The sequence below is a fragment of the Phoca vitulina genome, unplaced genomic scaffold, assembly GCF_004348235.1.
Source record: "Phoca vitulina isolate PV1807 unplaced genomic scaffold, GSC_HSeal_1.0 scaffold16, whole genome shotgun sequence".
In the NCBI taxonomy this organism is placed as follows: Eukaryota; Metazoa; Chordata; class Mammalia; order Carnivora; family Phocidae; genus Phoca; species Phoca vitulina.
The window spans coordinates 606,222-631,099 of NW_022589719.1; the positions used below are offsets into that span (position 1 = coordinate 606,222).

The following is a 24,878-nucleotide window of genomic DNA, read 5'->3' on the forward strand; positions in this document are numbered from 1 at the left end:
AAAGGCAGGAGCCATTTCTTATATCAGGAGCCATTCACATGACCTCCAAGTAGGATAAAAGCAAAGGCAGAGGTACTTTGGAAGAAATAGCTCATATTGGTTCTCTAGGGTGAAGGAAGGGGAGTCTCTAGGTCAGCATGAAAATCTGCTCTTAGCTATACTTGGTTGTGCAAACAAAACATGTATATTTGAAAGGGATGATCTTAGATTACCCCGAGTGTGCTTGGTTCCTGCTACAGCAGCTAGGCGGGCGTGTGTTAGCAGATGGGTGACAGATAAGGACCAGGACACCTGAGTCATTCTATATTCTAGCAGTGTGATTCTGGACTTACTGCTTTAATCCCTGTCAGCCTCGGTGACCTCAGTTTTAGCTTGTGGAGATAATGCCTTTAAAATGTATAGCGCAGTAGCTAGCATATTGTAAATATATAGGAAATAGCATGATGATCCTTTAAGACCCTGACCAGTGAAGGCCTGTGTCAATTGTGAAGGTGCAGTTCCCATAACGAGGGAGTCAAGGAGATGCATGCTTAACCCCTTGTAGCTCGTTCCTTCTCTTGGGGCTCATGGGGGTTTACCGTGGTAGTTCCTTGAGTAAATTGGAATCCCTACTGCTGCTTTCCCATCCCCGAAGGCTGGCTGTTTGGAAAGTGTGGTGGGAGGACTGAACTGCAGCCCCTCCTCTGTAGACGGCAGGAGACAGGCTGGATGCGGGGAAGTGCCCCTGCTCCTCTCTTTCATTTCTAATCTCCCCAGGCATGATGGAAAGTGCAGGAGACTCAGCTGGGTGTCCGTGGCCCAGCAACAGCCTCTCCAAAGCCATTTTAACCGCTGAAAAGTAGAGCCACAGCGAGGATCAAAAGTGGGAAGGAATGTAGGAACATTTTATAAATGTGGCACATCTACGGGAACTCAGGAGGTACCGTCCTTACCAAGGATCCGCCTCCCCAGCTAGTGAGGCTTTCATTTTCTCCCAACAGTGCCCGAACCGGCCAAATGAAAATGTGAAATACATTTTAGAAAAGTTTTAATTTGAACAACTTATGATTAAAAATACGCTTTATAAATAATTTTTCCATAGACTTGATTGAGGATTGTTGCAAACTTTACAAAAGGACACACGGCAACAAGAACAGATTAAAGGAATTACAAAAAATATAGCTATAGCCCTCTCATTTAAAAATACATTATACATCACAGCGTTTTCATTGTGCAAAGGTGACGAGAATGCTGCATTGCGCATGTCACATAGTCACTCAAAAGGAAGTCAACTTTAATACGCTTACATTGCATAATAGTATAGGCACAGTGAGACGATGAACACTTTCCTCCAGAAGTTAATACACCTTAGTTCAACATTTTGCTTTTACCTGGTAGGACCGATGGCTGAAATTAGCTTAGTACAAATATGTGTGTGTGTGTGTGCGTGTATGTGTGTGTGTGTATGTGTGTGTGTAGGAAAACAAGTGTCTGCTTTGAAATTAAGTAAACTCCCAACATATTTACAGTATTTTCAGAGAATGTATTCTCCAAATCAGTCTGATCACATCTTCTCTATTAAACAACTCTTTAGAAAAGTAAAGGAAGCCCAGTATGTCAATTAATGGACATCCTCCGTTGAGACTTCCAGTTTTCGCTGTGGGACAAAGAGAGTTCCTACGGAGGTTTTATTAGCACCATCGAAATCCACGTGGGATGGGCCCGTCGGCTTCACTGGTCCACCTGGGGTCCGGAAGAAACTTTCGGCCACTGACTGTGACCCTTTGGGTGTCACAGGAACAGGCTGATTGGAAAGAGAGGAATAAGAAAAAGACGTCAAATCCACACAGATAGGTATGGCCTGCTAGCCTCGGAGGGCGGAACTGGGAGGGCAAGGCACACAGCAGGAGCCTGGCATATTCTGCAATGGGCCGGGAGGACTGTGGACTCCTTGGGTACTCATCCTGGGTTTGGAAGGCAGCGAGGCCTTCAGTCTCCTCCTCCTCCCATCCTTTCCCTCTCCAGGGAAGAGAAGCAAAAGTGAGTCTTCCATGATACTGATATCTGGGCCTTAATAACCCAAGGGGAAAAAAAATCCATTAAATGGAAATGCTCTCACCTGTTGTGTCCCCGTCAAAGCAACTGATTGTCCATTCGGTTGGTTCTGTCCTGGGCCTGGAGAGTCGTACCTGGTGGCCCGTCCTTGCTGAGTGCCCGCATTGTCTGGTACGACACTAACAGCCTCTATTCTTGGAGACACGGGAACAGCTCCCGGGCTGGCGGACACCTGCACACTGGGGGAGAGGAGTCCCAAGTGCTGCAGGGTGAAGTTTACAATGGCTGAGCTTGGGTTCTGGACGGGAACGGGGTGGCTCGAAGTGAGAGCCGGGCTGTTCCCGACAGGGACGCCTGCCACGGAAGTTGGTGAGACCATTAGCTTCAAAGGTGTTACATGGAAAGAGGGAAAATTAACAGCAGTGAGTTCGGATGATGTCACTGGAATAACACCTGGAAAGAAAAGGGGGGAAGATATCTTAAAAGCACAGGCATTTGTCTGAGAAGCTTATAAGGCTTACGTGAACTTGAGCCTGACACTCATCTGAATAGTGTTTTACGTACACTCACCTGTGATTGGGGAGCTGTAGATCCTGTGGTTTGGGGAAAGCGTACTTGAGTTTTCTTTACTAGACAGAATGGACTCTGTCCCCAGGGATGAGCACTGGGTGAGAGGGATTAGGTATCCTGATGGGAACAGGGTCTAGAAAACAAGGAGGAAGGATTTATTTTACACACAAATATGGAAGGACAATGCCCATGTGCCTGTGCCAGGACTCATATCCCTTAGCGGTGGTTTGTCTTTTTTTTGTTAAGATTTTATTTATTTATTTGACAGAGAGAGAGCTAGCGAGAGAGGGAACACAAGCAGGGGGAGTGGGAGAGGGAGATGCAGGCTTCCCACCAAGAAGGGAGCCGGATGTGGGGCTCGAACCCAGGATCCTGGGATCATGACCTGAGCCGAAGACAGAAGTCCAACGACTGAGCCATCCAGGCGCCCCGAGTGGTGGTTTGTCTTATAAGACCAAAGCATCCAACAGTATGGGCTACAGGTGGGCCAGCTCTATGGCTAGCGGAAGACAATATCCCTCCCTCCTAGTCCAACATTTGTCCTGACTATCATAAGCCACTGGTTTCTTAAATGCTGTCTGTGGTCTTAGGAAGTGTTCTAAAGCTAGCAGTGAGCCTGCTTAAGGGTAGAATTTGCCCAGCACACCCCCCCCCACACTGACATCTTAAGTCCCACCAGCAGACTTTTTGGTATGATGTGGTGCCATCAGAATCACGTTTAATGCAGTTGGGCACCATAATGGCACTGCCGAATTATTATAGGATTGTTCTTTTTTTTTTTTTTTTAAGATTTTATTTATTTATTTGACAGAGAGAGAGAGAGAGAGCCAAAGAGGGAACACAAGCAGGGGGAGCGGGAGAGGGAGAAGCAGGCTTCCCGCCGAGCAGAGAGCCCGATGTGGGGCTCGATCCCAAGACCCTGGGATCATGACCCGAGCCGAAGGCAGACGCTTAACCGACGGAGCCACCCAGGTGCCCCATAGGATTGTTCTTGAATCATGTAGGATGGTCATTTCCTAGAGTATTCTGAGGAACCCTGGTTCCATGGGATGCAAGTTGGCCCTACTTGAATCACGGTCGAACAGGTCTCAGGAATGCTGAACTGAACGAAGGAAAATGGTGTCTTTATTAGAGAATTCCTGAGGGGCTTTGATGATGGCACGCGTTGTAAATCTCCAGGGGGCACCCAGCATGTAGCATTTCCTGGGTGATTTGGCAGCTAAATTTTTGGTAGTATTGGTATTCAAGGGAAACATATTAAGAAATGGTGATTTAGAGAAGGGGGTTGCCAAAATCACGGGCCAAAATGTGACCTCCGGGCTAGTTGTGTGAATGAAATTGTATTGGAACACAGCCATGCCCATTCATTTATGTTCTATTTATAGCAGCTTTCTTGTATTTTTACAATGACAGAGTTGAATAGTTAGCACAGAGACCATATGGCCTGCAAAGCCAAAAATATTTACTATCTGGCCCTTTCCAAAAAAAGTTTGTTGACCCCTCAGTGAGAACTAAGTAATTATACAACTATGCTTTTTTTTTTTTTCCCTTAGTACTTTAGGTTCCAGTGATACCGAGGAAATGCTCTTAATAACATACAAACTAAAGGGCAGGGCACCAGAGTTCAAAAACTATAGATAAAAAAGAGAACTGATTAATTCATATCGCAGACCCAAATGTCATGGAGCAAAAGCTTTAGGCAATAAAGTTATATTTGCGACAGAAATGGCCAGTGTTGTGTGGTGTGTATCCCCCGCCAAGCCTGCTTGGTCTCTGCATTTCACCAAACAGAGCCTGCCTGGGTGGCTGAACTGTCTGAAAAGTCCATTTCCTCTTTACCACGAGCAGGCCTGGCAGAAGCTAAAAGCAGCTCTTGTAACCTGGGGGCCCTCCTTTTATCTTCCTCCAGATCTTTCTTCTCGCCATTGTCCAAACAATAGTCTACGCTTTGATCTAGCTGTTAATAGGTCCCATCTTTTCCTTGGGAACCAGTGAATTCAGAATCCGCAATGCTCACGCTGTTCTACCACACGGTTATTTATTTATTAATTTTGTTTCTTAAAGGTTTGGTACTGTTTCCATAACTTTACTGGTTGGGTTCCTTGAAAGCTACAGGAACAGAAACTTTTAATGGGTGGATTTAGGCATTTTACAAAGAGCTGTTGTTTGCTAACCATTAATCATACTCTCTCATAGTACAAGTTACTCTGGTTGCTGGTTTAATTCTTTCAAATCTTCAGCAAAACCTATAGTACTCTAATAATTATTTTTCCATTTTCTACAAACTACATTCTTTACGAAATCTTTTAACCTATAATGCCAATTCCTTTTTGTCTTTTTATATTAGAACTATTAATTAGCAGGATGAATGAATTTGGTATGTTTCAGCTTGCACGTTTCTCATCTAGTCAGTCCTACATTAGCCCTCTTACCCCTTCCTTCCTGTTCCATCAGGCTGTTTTGTTTTTACTGCTTCTTATTCTTCACTACCTGAGGTATTTGTGTTTATTTGTACACTGCCTTTTCTCCCCCCATGGAAGTGTCGATTCTCAGTAATGTTTGATGAATGAATTGACACATGAATCTCTCATTTTCTTTGTTCAGCTCAGTCCATGCTAAAAAGAAATGGTCAAAATGAAGTCATAGAGACGAGAAAAGAAGCAGAGGGATGTGGAAAATCTATCCACTGAAAATCCTAATCCTGAATGACTAAGTGAGCAACAGGAGACCATTATTAAATCATATCCATGGGCCCGAAGAGATTATGGACCTCCCAGAAAATTGAATCAAGCCAAAGCCTGGTGATTTTCCCCTTAACATGTATATTAAATGCAAAATGATACTATGCTAAGATAATAGATGTTTCGAATGGTTACCATGAGGCCATCCTCAGGGAAGATTTGACAAACTCTAAAGCCTCTTTAATAACAACAGTTACAGATAATACCCTTCAGCTTATACGGTGCCTTAAAAGGATCACAAGCCCCTCATGTAATAAATGCACTTAACCTCACAAAACCTGTAACGGGGCCCTGGGGCAAGAACTCAAAAGCAACAGTGACCAAACGCAGGTGCTGGGTTTGATTTGATCCAGAGTACAGTGCTTTACACCCAGGAGATGATCAGAAAAAACTGGGGGAATAAATTCTTGATAGAGGTGGAAAAACAAGATGCAGAGAAATAAAATAGCTTGAGTTAAGAGCTGGGACAAAATGAGAGATTAACATCTGCCTCCACGTTTAGTGGTGGTTTATTTGGTGATAATGTCCTCCATATATAATTGTCCCAAGGGAGAAAAATGAGATAACGTATATAAAAGTGCCTAATACTTCTGGTAGGCATCTAATAAATTCCTTCCTAAACTTAACTCCACCTAGGAAAAAAAATGATCTGGAACATCAAAATCCCTAGAAGCCAATGCACCAAATATACCTACAGTCTGCCAAGATAAGCTTGACTTTTCTAGTACACAAAACAGAAATTTGGGGTTAAATTTTAGGTGGAAAGTAAAAACAGAGGGAGCAATTTCTCATCCAGGCAACAGATGCCAGGTACATGACCTCAAACAAACATTAGGCAGTGACTCAGAAAGCAGGAGTTACAGGAACCCTATACATCCATCCATTCATTTGAGGTTACGTCTGCTTGTAAATTATTTAAGACTTTCATGACAGGTGTTTGCATTCCAGTATGTGACAGAGAAATGGACTTAAGGACAACCACCTGTGGTGCTTTAAAAAGAGAGCAAATAATCCCTTCCTCCAAAGGTTAAATATATCCCTGCCGTCATCCCAGTCAGGGGATTAGCTGTCTGGGGCTTTGTTTGGATTATGGGATGCTAAGGAACAGTTCCTTGTCTTCTGAGAAACTGCCCTTTGCTCTGGTTAATTTCAGAGCTACTGCATTCTCCTCTGATCAACTGCAGAGTTCCCAAAGCTTTACACAGTTCAAGGCTCTACTTACTGCGGAGACATTTTCAAGTCCTTTTAGGTCCTCTTTAAATTTCTTTTTGGAACCGCTGTCCTCGAGCAGGCTTGCCCTCTTTGAGCCTCTTTCTCCAGCAGGCTCCTTGTCTCGGTTCTTGGCACCTGGTCTCTCGGGCACTGGCAGCAAGCTTCCAGGCCTGGCGCAGGCACTGGACTTGGTGGCATCACTGGTGGCCTTCTCGGTGGTGGCATCTGCGGCGTCTTTTGATCTTGTAGCTTTACAAGAGGGGGTGGGGCAGACTGTGGGGCTCAGGCCTTGGGGTGGTGTCACGGTCTGGGCTTGGGCAGGCTGCAGGTAGATGGCATACGATGGGCCCGAAGGGGCCTGAGGTAGGATCACTGGCACTGCGGGTGACAGCGGGCTGGGGAGGAGGGGGACCACCCCCAGGGGCTGGATGAGGGACGGTGCCGTCAGGTCCAGCTCAGCATTTGCTGGGGTGTCCAGAGGGGCCATGGGTTTGCACTGCCCAGATCTCGCCAGCTGTACCTTCCCTTTCTTTCTGGGTTCACTAAGAGACAAGATTTCAAAACATGACACAGTGGAAACGCATTTTCTCTAAAATGTTCTGCCACTTTAGACTGGCCCAAATTGAAGCCGTGCGTTTATGAAACTAGCAGATAGTGTCTGTAATGACTGCCTAAGAGTTATAGAAAAGATTATCTCGCTGGTTTCCAAGGCTAGCGCATATTCTTACATAAAATAAGTAATCCTAATGATGCAATGTAAAAATAATTCATCCTGCCACCAAAAAGTATTGCTAACCTACCTTGATTGCTCTTCTAACTGCATTTTGCAAATAGCTGCGAGCTGAGCCATTTTACTTGGGAAGGGTGCCGAATTCTGAGAACTCTCAGCTGGTAAAACAGAAGGGGTGGGGGTGTTGGTCAAAGCAAAAGAATAAATGCTCACACAGATGAAACATGACTGAAGTCAAAGGAACAGAACACATGCACCTCACCCCCCAAATCACACAGCAATGAAACGATAAAGCCCACCAGTTACTTTTTATCCTTTCATTCATACATGGGTTAGGCTTCGAGTGGGTCCGGGTATAAGGGTATTGAAACAGTTCTCTAACGAGTACCATAGGGATCAAGTAAGCTAAAGAATCAGATAGAAAAGGAATTCTGAGCAGAGCCCGACGTGACTGAAAACATACCTTTGTTGGTCTTGATGGGGCTGCTGGGGGCAGAATTTATCTTCCTCCGGTCGCTTTCTATACTCTTTACCAGTTTGATAAGAGATGGGTGTCGAGTGAAGTTCGGTTTCCCACGCGTGGAGAAGAGGTTTTTGGCACAGTTGTCTTTCGAAGGACGCTTTTCTTCCAGATCGGAGGGGAGGAGAGGAAGAACAGGGCCAAGGCCTGAAAGAGAGAAGGGCGGGGGGTCAGAATCTGGCCAGAATCTCTACTTTCTTATGGGAGCTGAAGCCTGAGTGTAGTCCGAGATCGATTTTAGGAATGAAAGCATCAACAGTTATAGAGCACCGACCCTGGGACAGACACTGTCTGAAGGGCTTTTGGTACAAAACCTTGTTAATCTTATTTTAACTGAATTCAGAGGTAAGATTTCACACGTTAACATCTCTGAAACCCACTGCGTCTTACAACCAACCGGTGATGTGCTGGAGTGTAATCATTAGTGGTTTCTCTTTCTTACAGATACAGACACAAAACTGGGCATCTTCTAATCGGTGGAGTCCTAACCCAATGAAATATGGCAACCCTCACAGCGATGGACTAAATATTTGGGCCCCTTCAAGTTCACAGGTTGAAATCCCAACCCCCCTGATGTGATGGTGTTAGGAGATGGGGCCTTTGGGAGGTGCTTAGGTCATGACGGTGGAGCCCTCTTGAATAGGATTAGGGCTCTTATGAAAGAGGCCCCACAGTGCTCTCTAGTCCCTTCTACCATGTGAGGTTATGACAAAATGACGGTCATGTAGAAAGCAGGCTCTAGCAAGACAATGATTCTGTTGGTGCCATGACCTTGGACTTTCCAGCCTCCAGAACTGTGAGAAATAAACTTCTGTTGTTTATAAGCCACCTACTCTATGGTATTCGGTTATAGCAACCTGAACGGAGTAAGACATTCTCAACAACTCCACCAGGTAGGTACTTCTTTGGAAATGCATCCCCATCTCTGAGACATTAACCCACTGACCTCGGTCTCTAAGCTAGTAGAAAGTGGGCCTGGGATATGAACCCATCAGTCTGGCCCCTGAGCCTAGTCAGAATCCCTGCACCAAGGGACCTCTCTCTTGAGATTACAGTGGACGCTTGAACTGCAACGAGTCCACATATACACGGATTTTTTACAGTGTAGTACTGTAAATGTGTTTTCTTTTCCTTATGATTTTCTTAGTAACATTTTCTTTTTTCTACCTTACTTCATTGTAAGAATATAGTATATGATACATATAACATACAAAGTATTTGCTAAGTGACTTTATGTTATTGTTAAGTCTTCTGGTCAACAATAGGCTATTAGTAGTTAAGTTTTGGGGGAGTCAAAAGTCACATGCAGATTTTTGACTGCACTCCTAAATGCTGCGTTGTTCAAGAGTCAATGTATATTCAAAATCGCAATAACCTTGCAAAGGCACCACTGTTCTTCCCATTTTGCTGGTGAGGAAACAGCCTTGGAGATAAAACTTGCTCAAGGCCACACAACTAATAAGTGGCTAAGTTTCCCTCTGCCTCCATGGCCCGTGTTCTTGCCACTTTAAACATTTCGGCATGGGATCTTTGGTGGAATATAAAATGTCAGAACACCAGAGGTGAGATGGAGACTAGAATATTAATACTGGAATGAATTCATTTCATATTCTCAGTGTGTGTAGGCTCTGTTAGGGCCTTTCACACAGATTCTGCTTCTTGGGTACAGGGTAGGAGGTGTTTTGGACCGTGGGTTGCTGATGGAACCCATTGCCACACTTTCCGTATTGGCAGTCATCTTTGTCTTTCCAACAACTTATAGATATCCTTTCCATGTGGGAGCGTGGGCAGGGAGGGGAAGAGAGAATATCTCTCAATGCGCATTAATTCACAACAACGAAGCAAGGAATGAAGGGAAGCAAATACATACCACAGGGACTTGGACTGATTTCTGGGCCTGTCCATTTAAAAGCTGGTTTTCGGCCTCTTTCTTCTGTAACATGAACTTTCTTGATAAGATTCAGGCTACTCAGAACATTAGCTATATCATACAACCTCCTAATTTTTGCTGGAAAATAAAAGGTATATATACCACTTAGTGGAATAATGAAAGATCAAAGGACTTTGCTTCATAAAGACTTCATGTATAGGGGCGCCTGGATGGCTCAGATGGTTAAGCGTCTGCCTTCGGCTCGGGTCATGATCCCAGGGTCCTGGGATCGAGCCCCACATCGGGCTCCTGGCTAAGCAGGGAGCCTGCTTCTCCCTCTGCCTCTGCCTCTCCCCCTGTTCATGCTCTCTATCTCTGTGTCTCAAATGAATAAAAAAAATCTTAAAAAAAAAAAAAAAAGACTTCATGTATATTCAGAGAGCTATCCCAGCCATCAACCTCAGACAGAGGAAAATGTGACTCTTTTAAGTTATTCTGGTGAGATTGCTTTAATTCAAACAAAAAATAGTTTTAAATATTGAAAAGACTTCAGTTGCTGCGGGTACTGAATTTTGAAATGACAACGGTTGAAAAAGGAAAAAAGACTTCATGAGATCACCCTATCGGGAACTACGTTACAGATTTTTTTTTTTTTAAGATTTTATTTATTTATTTGACAGAGAGAGACACAGCGAGAGAGGGAACACAAGCAGGGGGAGTGGGAGAAGGAGAAGCAGGCTTCTCGCTGAGCAGGGAGCCCGATGCGGGGCTCTATCCCAGGACCTCGGGATCACCACCCGAGCCAAAGGCAGACGCCCAACGACTGAGCCACCCAGGAGGCCCTACGTTACAGATTTTTTAATAAAAAGTTCCCATTGCTGGGCATCTTCTAATGAGGATTCATAAGAGTTTTATGAACAAATAAAGCACCGATAGAAAGTGTACTGCTTTCCTGCCTGTGATAGTTTATAACAATGAGATTTACTTAGCTCATAAGCATGGAAGATTCTCTACCCCATCAAAATTTGTAAATTTTTATACTGTCCTTAAAGTTATATGCAAAGCAGAGATTTGTGAATTCTACAAATCTTACATATCTTAAAAAGTTTTGTTACAAGAGGTCTGTCTCTACTTCCAGCTTGATAGTACAAAATCGTAAATTGGGCCACTTCTTCACAGCCAGGCCAGAGGGTTCTGAATTCCCTGGGGATTCAGCAAATGACCCATTTGCAGTTCCTGGAATGGTTTCTGACGCTGTGACTAACCAGTGAAATGGAGAGCTGAAAACTGCATGGTGAGTCAGAAAAATCAGGCAGCCTGTCAGTAGTCCTGGGACTGTTTTCTGAAATTGCACATCTCCCAAGCCAGTTGCTGGTATTATTGCCTTTACCCTCGACTTACTTTTATCTTTATAGAGTCACTATCAAGCTGGGGATGTTGGAATATACTTTTGAGGGACTAGCGCAGCTTTACAGGGATGGGGAAGGAGTCTGAGCTCCCGGGCACTCCCCACAGCGGGTCCCCTGGTCAGGCTAGCCTCGTGCCCTGCCTGGACGTGGCCCTGGGAGAGGTGGGCGCACAGCAGCCCCCTCCCATCTGCTGAGCCCTTCTTTCCACATGCTTCTCTTCCTAGAGGCTCCTGCAAAGCTGGTCCCTGAGGCGCGGGCAGATCTCCGCATCAGGAACCCAGTCCAGGCCCCCTTCCTACTTTGAGTGGGTCTGGCTGAAACCATTCTTTCAAAACGGCAAACCAATGGTGCTGCAGGTAGGTCACTTCTAGGAACGATTTTAGAAGAGTTATTTATACCCTTACATCTGAGAGCAGAGACCTGGGTTCCGGACCCACTTTACAATTTACTGCTCACTTAGACTTCGGGTACCACATAGTCCATATGTGCAAAGTGGGGACAATGTTACAGTGTCCAAGGAGGTAACTTTTAAGGAACTGTTTATAAGCCCGAGCACCAGACAAACAAGAGTAGTTACATACATATCTTTGAATCCTACAAGTTAGCGAAAAACAGTGTAATCCTGGCTTCTAGGGGGAGGTGAAGGTACAGAAGCATAATTAGAGAAGATGTCAGTATAGCAAATGTATTTGGCCATCAGTTCATAAGTAAGATTTTATGGTTTACGAAGAGGTCCAAAAGTCCACGGCAGTCATGACACTTACTTTTAAACTTGCTTCTATCCAGATCTTCCACATGGTCTTCCCCAATTAAAATCTTGGCAGCGATTTCTAGGCTGACTATCTGAGGCGTTGACACCAAAAACAGCATCACAAATTTCTGGCTCATCACTCTTAACGACTTATCTTTGCGGCTGTTTACAGAAGCTTTGGAGAAGGATGAGGATTAGAGAATTAAAATTCATGAAGGGACAAGTGACTTCTAAAGTAACAAGGCTAAAAATACCACAGCCTGATCAGACAGTTGACATGTTAAAAGGCAGCAGCAGTGTTAGAACAGTGTTCTGGAAGGAACCTTTGCCTCTAGTGAGAAGTGCTGTGCCACCCGGCTCTCCTGACCATCACTCACCTGCCCGAAATTCCACTCCAGGGAGTTCGACGAAACACATGTCTGGGTGTCCGTTCTGGCCCGTGTTTGATTTGATGATATGATCCTCTATACTGTAAGTCTTACTGAAGTCAAACTCTTGTTCATATTCTTTCTTTTTGATCATCATGATCTGCTCGGCATACTTGTTCTCCTCCCCGACGCTTTTCAGAGTCCCAAGGGTTTTGTTGAGATTATGTCGTCCGTGCCAAGTGTACCTGTTTTTGGCCAGGCGGCTCACCATGTGTAAACTCTCCAGGACATTCACAATATCGTAAATGCGTCGCCGCTCAACGTCTGCAAAGAATGAGCAATTGTACGTACCAGGATCAGATTTTGTAAGGTGTATAGAACGGAATAACTTTTTCTTCCATGGTCTATTTATTGATCAGTGGGTGTGGATGATAGAACTCAGTTACACTCAATGAAGAATGTGAAGATGAGGAAGACATGTTTCTGCTCTCATAGGGTATACCAAGAATACGAATTAGAGAGGTAACATTCATTGAGGGCTACTAGGGGCCATACAGCTGGAGGAAATATCTGTCGTAAACGGGTGAGGCAGGTATTATTATTTCATACTTTACGGATGAGGGAACAGCAGCTCACACTGGCTAAGTAGCCTCCCCAAGGTACAGAGCCAGTAAGTGGCAAAAACAAGTCTTCAATACTCTAAATTCTACACATTACAACCTGTTTTTTTATATTATTCTTCAAAGCATGCGCGCACATGCAAACACGCACACATGCACGCATGCATGAACATGCACGCAGAGCCATCATATGACAGGCACAAAGCACTGAGATTTCTTGCTGTTCCTGGAACCTGCCAGATATGCCCTTGTCTGAAGGCCTCTGTAGTGGGCTATTCCTTCTGCCCGGAATCCCTGTTCCCGATGCCCTCACTGCTCCCCACCTCCATTCTCTCAGGTTCTTGCTTAGATGTCACCTTCTCAAGGTCTGACCTGACTACCTCACTTAATGTCGCAAAGCACACCCCCAGCACTCCTGGCTCCCTTTACCCTGTGCTACCTTTTATTTTTCCCACAGCATGTATTACCTTCTAACATACATTATTATTACTTGCTTACTATGTGCTTTGTATACTACCCATAATTATCTCCCCTTATTGTCTGTCCTTTGCATACTTATCTCTTAGGCCCCACTAGAAAGTAGGTTCCACAGGAGGGAAGATTTTATTCTTGTCATTCATCGATGTCATCCCAAGCTTTTACAACATTGCCTGGCACATACTGGTGTCAACAGCTACCCGCTGAATTAAAGGTACACCTTACGTAGCTAAAATTAAGGATATGTGAGTAGATGAATCTGAATGGCGTATTCTTAAAGTGTGAAATCAAGTTGATATTTATAAACATGCATCTGAAGAGTAAAACTTTCTTTGAGGAAGTGATAGCTCTACGTTAAAATATCCTGCATCCTCTCTTCAGTTTCAGATTATAACATTTTCATGACTCCAAAGGTATCCCAAATTTGCCACAGACCCCTTTGTAGCTGTCACTAGATTCAAGGGTCTGGAGAAAGGAGTAAAGGGGCGGGAGGAACACAGTAACTTTTGCCAAACACAAACATGTCGATTGAGTGGCAGGGAGCGCTAAAGCCCGGCTTCTGCTCACAGAAGCGCATCCCCATTGCAAACTGTGGAGGTACCTAGTTGCTCAGCCCAGCTCTTCAAGGAGAGAACCGAGACAGAAGTTCAAAGTTGTAACTATTTATGAAACAAGTCCTAAAACAATGTTGCCTTCCTTTACAGCTTCCAAGCTTTTGAAATGCAATCAGAAGCAAATCTCCATTGTCATTTTTCCTTGTTTGAAGACTCACTGAAATTGGAAACTCTCTGCCTTCATTCTTAAATTAACAGGGCTTCAGAGATTTACCGTGTCATTACACACACTGGCTAGATGAGTGTGGGTCTGAGGGAGCAAGTCCACGGAATCACTTTAATTACTAACTGTCTCTGTGAACGCTCTGCATACTTACTCAGTTCCTCGGCGACTTCGTCAAGACAGATGTCATTATTCACAGCGGGGTTGGGATAGTTAGGATATCGTGCTAAGAACTTATGACACAGCAATCCTAAACTTTTCTCTTTTCGACTTGGTTGGGATTTCTCATATTCGTCTCCGGATAAGTGTTCCTACAAAAGAAGAGGTAAATAATGTCTGAGTCGGAAATAAAGTTTGACAGGTTTATTAGGGCCCTCTGCACTTGAGGGCTAACATGCTTAGCTTCAACAACTGCAAAATTTGGGGGAAAAAGGTGGGAACCAGTATAAAACTGCTTGGCAGACCTAAAAAGGAAGCTTGAACTGAAAATAAGTCAAAGGCTCAGAATTCCTAGTGCTGTATTTGGTGGAGTCCAAACCTTTCCTGTGCTCGGAAGCAGGCTAGTAACAGTCTGTAGTTGGCAATACTTTATATTGCTGGCACTTTTGTAACAGCTACCACTCCCTACACACACACACACACACACGCACGCACACACACACACACACACACACACACAGAGGTGCGCGCGCCCACCAGTTTCCACCCAGTCTTTTGCAAACCTACATGTAAACAATCTTTGGCCTCAGGTAATCCATTCCTGCTGTCAAACAACCCCCTTTTCTGATCTCTGTTTCGGATCTCGGGGCTCACAGCACTGATGAGCATTTTCAGGTTGGCTGTTGGTGTCCACGGTTCTCCCTGGGAGATTTCCTTGGGCTTGGTGGGTGTGGTCAAAGGGCCAAAGTCAGGCTGGATCTCAGTCAACACTATATTTGCTGCAATGGATTCCTTCAGAGGTGTTTTCATGAGTCCTCTTTTATGTGGCTCAAAAAAGAGATTTTCCTGGTTTAAAACAAGTAAACAATTAAATCCACTATTAAACAGGATTTATCAGATAGCTTTCGATTCCAGAAATTGTACAATAAATAGAATATTGCTAAGGAAAACATGCCTAATGAGGCTGGAGAGTCGATTAAATTAGTAACTCTTCCAATGATAGCTTGACACTTACTGTCTTTTCACTAGCTAAATTTCCATTTTTAATCTTGCAGTAAAGCACAGACTTAAATTTTTCTTCTTATGTTCCAAGAATTAAAAAAAAAAAACCTTGAAGGCCTAATTTTAAAACCTTTTTGATATAATTTTTGATGTAGAGAAGTGTTGCAGATAGTATGGAGAGTTCTCATATACCTTTCACTCAGCTTCCCCTAATAGGACTGATAATTTTAGGTGATCCAAAACTCCTAGGAGTGACTTGCACGCATGACACTGCAATAAGGCCTATATGGCAGAAACCAAGTCCCATTCCTCTCTGTGTGTCTGCCTGGCCCAATGGCTGCATGCATGGAATGCTCAATCAAACACCATTGATGTGGAAGAGTCAGAAAGCCAAGGAGACAAGGGTGAGGGCTAGCCTATGGTCATACCTACAGGCAAAACCTAGAAGGGAGGGGCGCCTGGGTGGCTTAGATGGTTGAGTGTCTGCCTTTGGCTCAGGTCATGATCCCCTCCCCCTGTTCATGCTCTCTCTCTCTCTATCTCTGTGTCTCAAATGAATAAATAAAATCTTAAAAACAAAACAAAAACAAAAACCTAGTAGGGAGCAAAATCCAGAGTGCCTAAGAGCAAAGGAAAAGTCTTCTCTTTCAATATTTACCCCTCTCACTTTATTATTTTTTTTCTAAGACTATTTATTTGAGAGAGAAAGAGGGAGAGAGCGCAAGCAGGAGGGAGGAGCAGAGGGAGAGGGAGAAGCAGGCTCCCCGCTGATCAGGGAGTCCAACACAGGGCTCTATCCCAGGACCCCTGGATCATGACCCGAGCCGAAGGCAGATGCCTAACTGACTGAGCCACCCAGGCGCCCCTAACTCTCTCACTTTATAGAAGGAAAAATGGGGCCCAGAGAAAGAAAATTAGTTATCCAAAGTCACAAAGCTAGTTCCTGGCAGAGGCAGGACTGCCACTGAGACATAAAGGTAAATTAATAGCAGCACAAATAAGACGAATGAGACTATGTTTCTTCTTCTACTTTTAGCCGCTGGGGACTTCACACATTCTTACTACCTATGGCTATTTTAGAGAAAATGTTTGGAATGGCAATAAGTGAAAGAACACAGAGACTCACTAATTCCTCAGTGACTTTAGGAACAAAGATTAATGGGACTGTTTAACATGTCTATGACTCCTTGGGATTTATCAAGTGCTTTTCCATTTGTAATTTTCACCAAATCCTGTAGTCCTATTCTGCAGAACAGGAGACCCTGGCTGAGAGAGGTTGTGCAGGCCTTGAACCTGAATATCCTCAATCCAACTATGGCGTTCTTACATGGAAATCAGTGTGATGGATACAATGGGGGACCCTCCTAAGCATGTGCACCTGGGAGGTGCGGACCCAAGAATGGCATCTTTCTAAAGGCTGCTGTCCTTTGCCTCAGACTATCAGAAAAGATAGCAATTCTCTTACTTGACTAATATCTAAACCTTCGAGGAACTTTGCATTTTTCCTTTTTTAACCTATCAGTAGTGGGACACCAGTCAAGACACCGCTACTGAAAATTCTTTTGTTATTTTACAAAATGTCTAGCTCACAAATTGAGTGTTGTGGCCCCCAAGTTTAAGAAGCTGCCGATTTGGTAGAAAATTATCTTCAAAAGGAATCTGATCTCAAATCATGTCAAATGCCCTCTCTGAATTCTAATTGTTCAAGAATTCTGAGAAATATCATAATGCAGCTAACAAATTTTATTATTCTTAAAACTACCTTTTCTCTCTGCTTATCTCTTTGAGACTTCCGTTTGAAATCAAACCATTAAAAACTTTGGATTACTTTACCTCTGGCCAAACTCTTCACCTCGTTAAAAATTAAATTTCCCTTCCTTCTGGGTTTTTACAGAAGGTAACTAAAAAGGGATGTGGCATTAATAAGATATTGGATATGGAAAAATTATGGGGTTAAATCAGGATGATATTGCATTTAAAACTGGGATGATGAATACTAAATTAAAAAGGTACCTTTTCATTCTCCATTCTGTAAATTTTTCATACATTTAGAGTTTCTTTAAAAATGAAAAATCTGGAGTTTCTCCCAACACCCTGATGGTTTAAGTAGTCCAATCAATTCTATTAAAAAGTTTATTTTCCTTAAAAAGAAAAGGAAATAGAAAAAGTTAAAGAAAAATAAAACCAGGAGATCCGTTGAATATTCCCTCATGGACACCACAGGCCACTTAAACAAAGACTAACGAAAAATGACAAATTACATTTACATTTTATTCCCGACCAGAGATAGTCCTCCTGGGCAGAGAACTCCATCAAACGCCAGTAAATTCCTTCAGCAAACCGATCTGCTGTCATGAGACTTAAAGGAAACCACAGAACTTCCAGTGACAGTCCTCTCCCACCTTTAGAGAAGGCGCGCCATTCTCCGGACCCCACCAAATGGACCTTAGTAAGCACAAGCACCCACCTGTTCACAGGTCAGGGCTCGGGACTCAGCGTCCCAGCCCTGGTTCCGGGGGAGCAGACACGACCCCAAGCATCTCGACAAAAGTCTGCATCTAGATGCCTGAATTTTTCCCCTGACACACACGTGCACAGGGTCAGCGGTAAAGTCTCGGGAAATAGCTTGATAGGAAACTTCCAAATTCAGTCCTTAAGCTCCAAAAGTACTCTGGGTATTTAAAGAGCGCCTTATGATTAAGACTTTTCCCTTTTTTAAAGACATCCTTAAAGATGCAAAGCGCTGGGTACTCTCAATTCGGTTGGCCAGTTCACGCCACGATCTTGGATCTTACCAAGGAGGCTGCATTTGTTCAGTAAAGCAACCAGGTACAGTCCCCCTGCCGCCACCCGCTCCGCGCCCCGCGCACTTCCCTCTTCGCCGGGCCAACTACCCCTCCCCCCCGGGCACAGTCCGCGCGCCACCAGCCCTGCAGTTCCCGGACAGCATCTTCGCGGTTCCCAAGGCAACGATTCCTAACCAATCAGAGAGCTGGACGCGGGCCTGCGATTGGTTGGCGGCGCCAGGGGCGGGTCCGGACCTTCCGCCTTCGATTTAAAAATTTGGCGCGGAAAGCCGGACCGTGGCCGGCACCGCCCCTTAGCTGCGCGGGGCTTGAGCGCGGGCAAACCCGCGCCCGGAACCACGGTATCCCCGCCCCTCCCCCTCGCTCGCCCCCTCCCCTCTGCGCGGGAGCTCAGCTCCTCCCTCCACGGCCCCCGGCGGAGCGAGAGGCGGGAAACGGCCGTCCCTGCCGCTGCCCTCCCGAGCCCTCTCCCGGTGCTGGGCCGGCTGGGCGCCGCATCCCTCTGCGTCCCGCTGACCTGTCAGTTCACCTCACGGTTGGAGCCGGCGGGGGCTGAGCGGGGACTCCTCGGCGCCCCTTCCCCGCTCAGGTCCGGGAGCCCGCGTGTCGGGCCGTCAGTCGGTCCTCAAGCAGCGCCGAGGTGGGTGCCGCGGAGGGAAACGCCGGGACCGGGACTGGCGGGCCGGCGGGCGGGCAGAGGGAGCGTGACCGTCCAGGAGCAGTCAAGCCCCCGATTTGAAATTAACCCGCTCCCGGCGCGAGCCGATCCCGCGGGCTGGGAGGGCCGCTCCCCTCCCCCACGCCCGCTCTTCCCGGCCCCGGACCCCGCGCGCCAATCGGAGCCTCCAGACAAGAGCCGGCGGCGAATCAGGGTGTAGGCACCGCCCTCCGGTCCCGCCTCCACTACAGAGTTGGGGGAAAAGTTCAGCAACTTTTTTTTCCCCCCCTTTTTTTTTTTCCGAACACCCCCTCCCCTTGCTAAAGTTGGGGAATGAAGTTTGGCCCTCCCGGGGCATGAGGGCTGAGACGCGGGCGCTCTGCGATTCCCAGTCTGGCCGTCCCACTCCCTGCCTAGCTCCAGATCCACTCACCTGCCCTCCGGACCCCAGCCGGAACCATTCCCCCTTCCATCTCTGGCATGCATTATTGTGCTGCCCACCACCTGCCCCATGGCTTCTAGAAACTGGTGTGGAGAAGGAGAAGCTTGACTAACTGGTGCCCAAACTCGATGGGCGTGGGGTCTCGGCCGAGCTGTGAGAACTCAGGTGTGGGAGGAGGTGTAGTAAGGTTGAAAACCCGCCAAGCCTGTTCCGGGCGTCCGCAGTCTTCCCTCTCGTGGTCTTCCACCCGCTCCTCCCTTTCCCCTCCCTTGTCGGCTTCCCTCGCTTTCCCCTCTTTTTCCGGTTTCCGAGCCTCAGACAGCTTCAGCATGGAATACTGTAGAGTTCTAGATTAATAGCAGGATTGGGAGACGCTCTAGTCCACAGCCCTCGTTTTGCAGACAGAGCTGCCTTGCCTGTGCCTGGATTGTGTGCGCCCGTGTTGGCTTGCCCCGCGGTTCTCTGCCTTAAAGCGTTTCCCCTTTTCTGGGGACCTGTGCTGGAGTTGCGGTACGGCATGTATTGCCCAACCGCGCCTAGATCAGGGCGCCCATCTCCCGACGGTTTGGTTTGAGCTCTTCCCCCTCTTTTGTAGTCTCGCGTCTCTAAGTTCCAGCAAGGCCCACGTCCAGGATCTTCCAGGCTCGCTCATGTGTCAGGGAAGCACCAGGGCTGACTTGCCGCGCGGGACATTCCCATATTCCCGAACGCAGTATAAGGGCGGGGATGTTGTGATATAGAGGCTGGGGTCGCCGTGCCGCAGCGACCGGCCGTAGGGCCTGGGGTCCGGGTTGCGAATGGTGGTTCTTTCTCCCCGCGAATTGCGACCCTGGGGTGCGCAGGGGCTGTGGTGCCCCTGTCCTCCCCTCGCCGCCAGCCGCGGGGCACGGGCCACATCGACTTCAGGCACTTCTACCTGAAAGCCCGCCTTTCGGGTGCTGTGCAGAACGTCTCAGATTTAAACTAAAGCGAAGGTCATTGGGCAGAGGTCTCACCACCGATAGCACTAAGCAGCTGCTTGTTCTTGAGCCCAGGTACCCCTTTTCATCAGCAGAAGGGGGGCGGATGGTGTTTCTGCTTTAGCCACTGTTTCAGATTGTTGCCCTCCCTGCCCCCCATCCCCAGCGCTTATAGGAGTGCTCCCGCTCCCCTGTGTTCAGAGGCGGTGACTAACCGGTTCATACCTGATCTACATGGCCATTGATGCCCCAGGGGTGTGAGTGCCAAGGACCTGTAAGGCAAACAGTGCAGCGTGCAGCCACCTCCGTGATGCACAGATGGCATCTCATTTAATACTCAGCACAGGTGTTCACCATGGGTCAGGAAAGTGAAGTAGCGCATTTTACAGTAACCGTCCCTAAGCGGCAGGACTGGGATTGGAAGCCAAGTCTGTTTACTCCTAAGGGCTTTCCACTGAAAGCTGTGTTCTTCAGGTGCTGGTGCTTCCTCGCCTACTTCACAGGATAGTTGTGTCCCACTTTATAGAGAAGAAAACTGAGGTACGAAAAGGGTTAAGTGATGGCCAAGTTAACTATAGAGTCAGAATTGGAATCCAGGTCTACCTGCTCCCAGTTCATATATCCAATTTCACTGCCTCTGGAAGTGAAACAATGTTGGAAACAATGTTGGTGACACCTGAGACCAGTCTAAGCATCTACCCCTCCCCACACCCCCAGCATAACCAAATAATAGGAAAAGTGGGATATAGCCATTCTTGTTTGAATGACAACTGTCATATCTTACTGAAACATGTGAAATTAAAATCCAAGTCACTGACTGATGAAAAGTAGCTCTACTAAGAGTGAAATGAATGAGTTTTAAAGTCGTAACAGATCTTTTATGTAAAGGTAATGAAAAAGCAAGCTGAAGTATTTCCACTCGACACTGCCTCATGTGTTGATGTAAAATTCAGCACGAATATAAAGGGAAGCTTTAATGTTCACTGCATAGCCGAGAAGGAAGCAGGAGGGGACAGGTTTGAAATCTTTTTTGTTACTTCCCCATCCAACGTGTTTTCCGTTTACTAGTTATAAAATCCAAGGGAATATTCATTCGTTCATTTTGGGTCTTTCATTCACCATGTTGTGTAATCTGTGTCTCACTGAAGTTAGACCAGTTTTTCAACTCTACGCTTAATGGTTTGCACAACGTGGAGGGTGAGGGGTTGTGTAATGCACGAAGCACTGAAGAGGGGGAAAAGAAGTAAGGGGGAAAGATGAGTGTCATCTGAGGTGTCTAGATTCAAAGGACACGCTCAGGATTTGGGAATCCTGTTTTGTCATCATCACCAGAGCCTCGCAAGGGTGGTGGGGTGTGAAAAGAGCAGCTCCCCGCCCCCAACCAGGCGGGCCCAGGGCTAGAGAGGGAGGGGCTCTAGCTCGTCTCCTAGACCTTTTTTGTCTTGCCGCCCCACCTCCCAAGTTCGACCCAGTGGGGCAATGCGGGGTTGTGCTTTTTTGGCAGCATGAGTTGGCACAGCCACCACAAAAGAGCTGTCTAGGGCTTTAAATGGCACAAATCCCCATGTGCTGGATTAGCTCGCAGCTGCTCCCGACCAGATCTCAGTCCTCCCGGATTCTTTTAACTAGTTACTTTGTCTCCAGATGAATTGTGCTGGGTCCAATCTGGGCAGGGTTTAAAGCAGGTGGATAGAAGGGACGCAGGAGGTGGGACAGCCTGGAGCTGGCTTGTGCCCACCGTGGAGCTAGATTTGGTCGGAGCCTGCTGGCAGTGGCAGGCGGCTGGGTAACAAGTCCCTGTCAGCTCTCCTTGACTTCTTTTGGGAAACCTCATTCAGCGGATGAGCCCTGGATGGATATTTGCAGCCCTGGACTCAGCTGCAGCAGCAACAGTTGCTGCCATATATCGAGCAATTACCGCATCTAAATTTTTTAAATGCCTTGGGGATAACTGAACACAAAATACGGAGAACCCTTTTATAGCATTGGAGTCTGAGTTCTGTCCTCATTGTATTACTGTAGCATCTGATCTTTTTTTTTTTTTTTTAAGATTTTATTTATTTATTTGACAGAGAGAGAGATAGCGAGAGCAGGAACACAAGCAGGGGGAGTGGGAGAGGGAGAAGCAGGCCTCCCGCCCAGCAGGGAGCCCGATGCAGGGCTCGATCCCAGGACCCTGGGATCATGACCTGAGCTGAAGGCAGACGCCTAACGACTGAGCCACCCAGGCGCCCTACTGTAACATCTGATCTTAAAATTGCCACAGAGCTGAAGATCATGTAGTCTTAGTGCTTATTTGTAGATTGGAAGAACCCATTTTTTTCCAGGTTCTAGAACATTACAAATGTATATATATACCAAAAAGTGTATATATACAGATTCCTGGGGGTGGGTGGGTGGGATTTCTTACATGAAAAAGTCCCAGTCAGTGGAGGAATCCCATAACCTCCTTGATCAGCAATTATTACCCTTTGTTTGAAGTCTGGTAACAAAGGGTAACTGTTCTGATCCCCTTCAGAAGGCAGATTCCTCACCTCGTGTCTTGATCACAACCTTGTCCATTCATCTCTGTTACAGACAGCCCTCCTATACCACTGTGAGCTCCTGGAGGGCAGGGAAAGGGACTTCCTTATCTCTCTCTCCCCCCAGTGCCCAGCTGGGTGCCTGGCCCAGAGCAGGGGCTTGATAAATGTTGGCTCATTGAATAAGGCCCTAGTTTTGAGTGCCATCTCACCAAGCGCAGAGGATGCCTTGTTTTTTAACTTCTTTATCATCAGGGCCAAGTTCAATGCCTGACACCTACTTGGTTCTCAGTGTTGGAGAAAATGAACTCATAATTACCACCCTTTAAATTTTTTCTTTTTACTTTAGCTAAATAGTATTTCCAACCCCTCCCATACTCGTGACTCTGTTTTCTCTATTCATTTACTAAAGCATAATATCCTGAATGCCTACTCTGCTCCCAAGCCCTAAATGAGGTGCTCTGTGCGTACAGGTGAGTGAAAGAGGCAAAGTCCTTGCACTTTTGGAATTTACAGTCAAGCAGTAGAACAGTGCCTGGCACAAAGTGTTAACTACTATTATTATTACTATTATTTTGTTTTTCTCCTATAAATATGAGACCTCTCTGCTACCCCTCAATTTAGCAAATATGACTTTTTTCTATGTTCTTCCTCTATTGTACTTACTTATTTAGTAGTTTTCTGTAGGTCTTTTTCTTCCCTGGGAACCCACATTCTGTTCTTTCCTCCTTTGGGCCACGTGTATGGGTCACTTGCTCTGAGCCCAGGGACTGCTGGGTACGGTAGCTGCCCTCAGGTCACAGCAACAAGGCCAAATTTTCACTTACCACTCTTCTTTCTCTCTTTTTCTTTTCCAGGGACATGGCCTTCATTTGGAGAAGCTGTTTGCTTTTCTGAGTCTTTCAGACTGCTGCTTCAGAGTCCCTGGAGGAGGCCTGGTGTCTCCTGGAATGATCAGTGAAGTCAGCTTAAGTGAGTTAGTTAAAGCTTGGCCGGCTCGCAGTTGTGTCCTGGAGTGGGGAGCCGAGAAGACAGAGCAGGTTCCTGATCAGCCAAGGCAGCCTGGGGGACATCGCCCCACAGGGTTACAGGCAGTCACCAGGCCCTCCAGCGTCCCATTTCTTCCTCTAGCAGGTATCTTCTCCCTCCTTGGCACTTGTGAATTCCCCTTAAACTTCTGGTTTCCAGGATCTGGTCTGACCTAATATATCCCACGATACCCAGATATCATTGGGTAAAATTCAGCTGCTCACTGTGCTGCTTTATCATACTGAACAGAGATTGACTAGGACATGTAAATACATAATTCATTTTGTTGGCAAAATACTTAGGATCTTCTGAAAAGATGTAGATAGCTCCCCTCTCAGCTTTAACTGCAAATGCTCAATAAAAACACAGTATTTTTCAGTATGGAAATCGGTTGCAGTAATTGCATTAGAATCTGCCCACAAAATGGATCGTTTTACATGTGCTTTTTAAACAGTGCTAAGCTTCATTCCAAATTCAATCTTTGAAATAAGAATCTGGAATTGTTTTTAAGTCAGTTTGAATAATGCAAAATGACACTTTTATTAAAAAAGGGCAAGATACTGGTTAACCAAAATTTTGAGGTATTTGTTATCTTGATGTCATTGTGAAAATGTCCTATCTGTGTCATATCCTAGACGGCCGCCTCTGAGGGAAACTCAGGGTTTGGAGAAGGGAGAAGGAGAGTCATCTTCTAGTCCATTATCTTCTTAGAACGAGGATAGGATGTGGATACAAATCAGGCCTTTGGAGGGAAAGAGATCTTGGTTCAGAATCACCTCATCATGACATCTGTATGACCTTAGGTAAATTACTTAACCTCTCTGAGCCCCACATTCTCCTCACTGAAATCAGGTTGCTGTGGGGGTAAGATGGGATAATGGATGTAAAGGACTGAGCACAACGTTCGCACATTAGGGTAAATACTAAGTGATAGTTACTGTATATTATTATAATCCAGGCATTTCTGAATGAATAAAACATTCAAATGAATAAAATATTCAAAACATTTGAATGAATGAAAACATTCATTTTTGTTTTTATTTTTTCTGGTTGTAATCCCTCTGGGGAAAAAGATTCCTAGGGGCCAGACTATTTGGCCAGGAAATCATTCCTCCTGGCCACCTGGGTCTGCATTCTCTGCCCCCTTCTGCTACCTCCCGCCATCCCCTGCTCCTCTGTCAGTGCTCAGCTGTTGGGGCAGGTCTTTGGAAACCTACAACC

General features: G+C 46.0%; 2 protein-coding genes across 2 annotated transcripts in view; one reads left to right on the forward strand and one right to left on the reverse strand.

Annotated features, from left to right (window-relative positions):
- ZDHHC13 (zinc finger DHHC-type palmitoyltransferase 13) overlaps window positions 1–23,559 on the forward strand; it is a 116,046-nt gene extending 92,487 nt beyond the window's left edge. The window contains exon 17 of the mRNA XM_032414162.1: window positions 23,486–23,559. Within this exon, the coding sequence (XP_032270053.1) occupies window positions 23,486–23,525 (40 nt within the window). The 3' untranslated portion in view covers window positions 23,526–23,559. The remainder of the gene's footprint in view (window positions 1–23,485) is intronic.
- Window positions 1,023–17,865, reverse strand: E2F8 (E2F transcription factor 8). The gene is made up of 13 exons (XM_032414159.1): window positions 17,708–17,865; window positions 17,254–17,381; window positions 14,806–15,084; window positions 14,234–14,390; window positions 12,215–12,529; window positions 11,851–12,012; window positions 9,678–9,815; window positions 7,751–7,954; window positions 7,358–7,445; window positions 6,568–7,099; window positions 2,605–2,737; window positions 2,099–2,487; window positions 1,023–1,783 (listed from the first exon to the last, which is right to left on the reverse strand). The coding sequence occupies exons 2-13, from the start codon at window positions 17,266–17,268 to the stop codon at window positions 1,601–1,603; spliced, it is 2,595 nt and encodes an 864-aa protein (XP_032270050.1). The 5' UTR covers window positions 17,269–17,381; window positions 17,708–17,865; the 3' UTR covers window positions 1,023–1,600.
- Window positions 23,560–24,878: the final 1,319 nt, after the last annotated feature.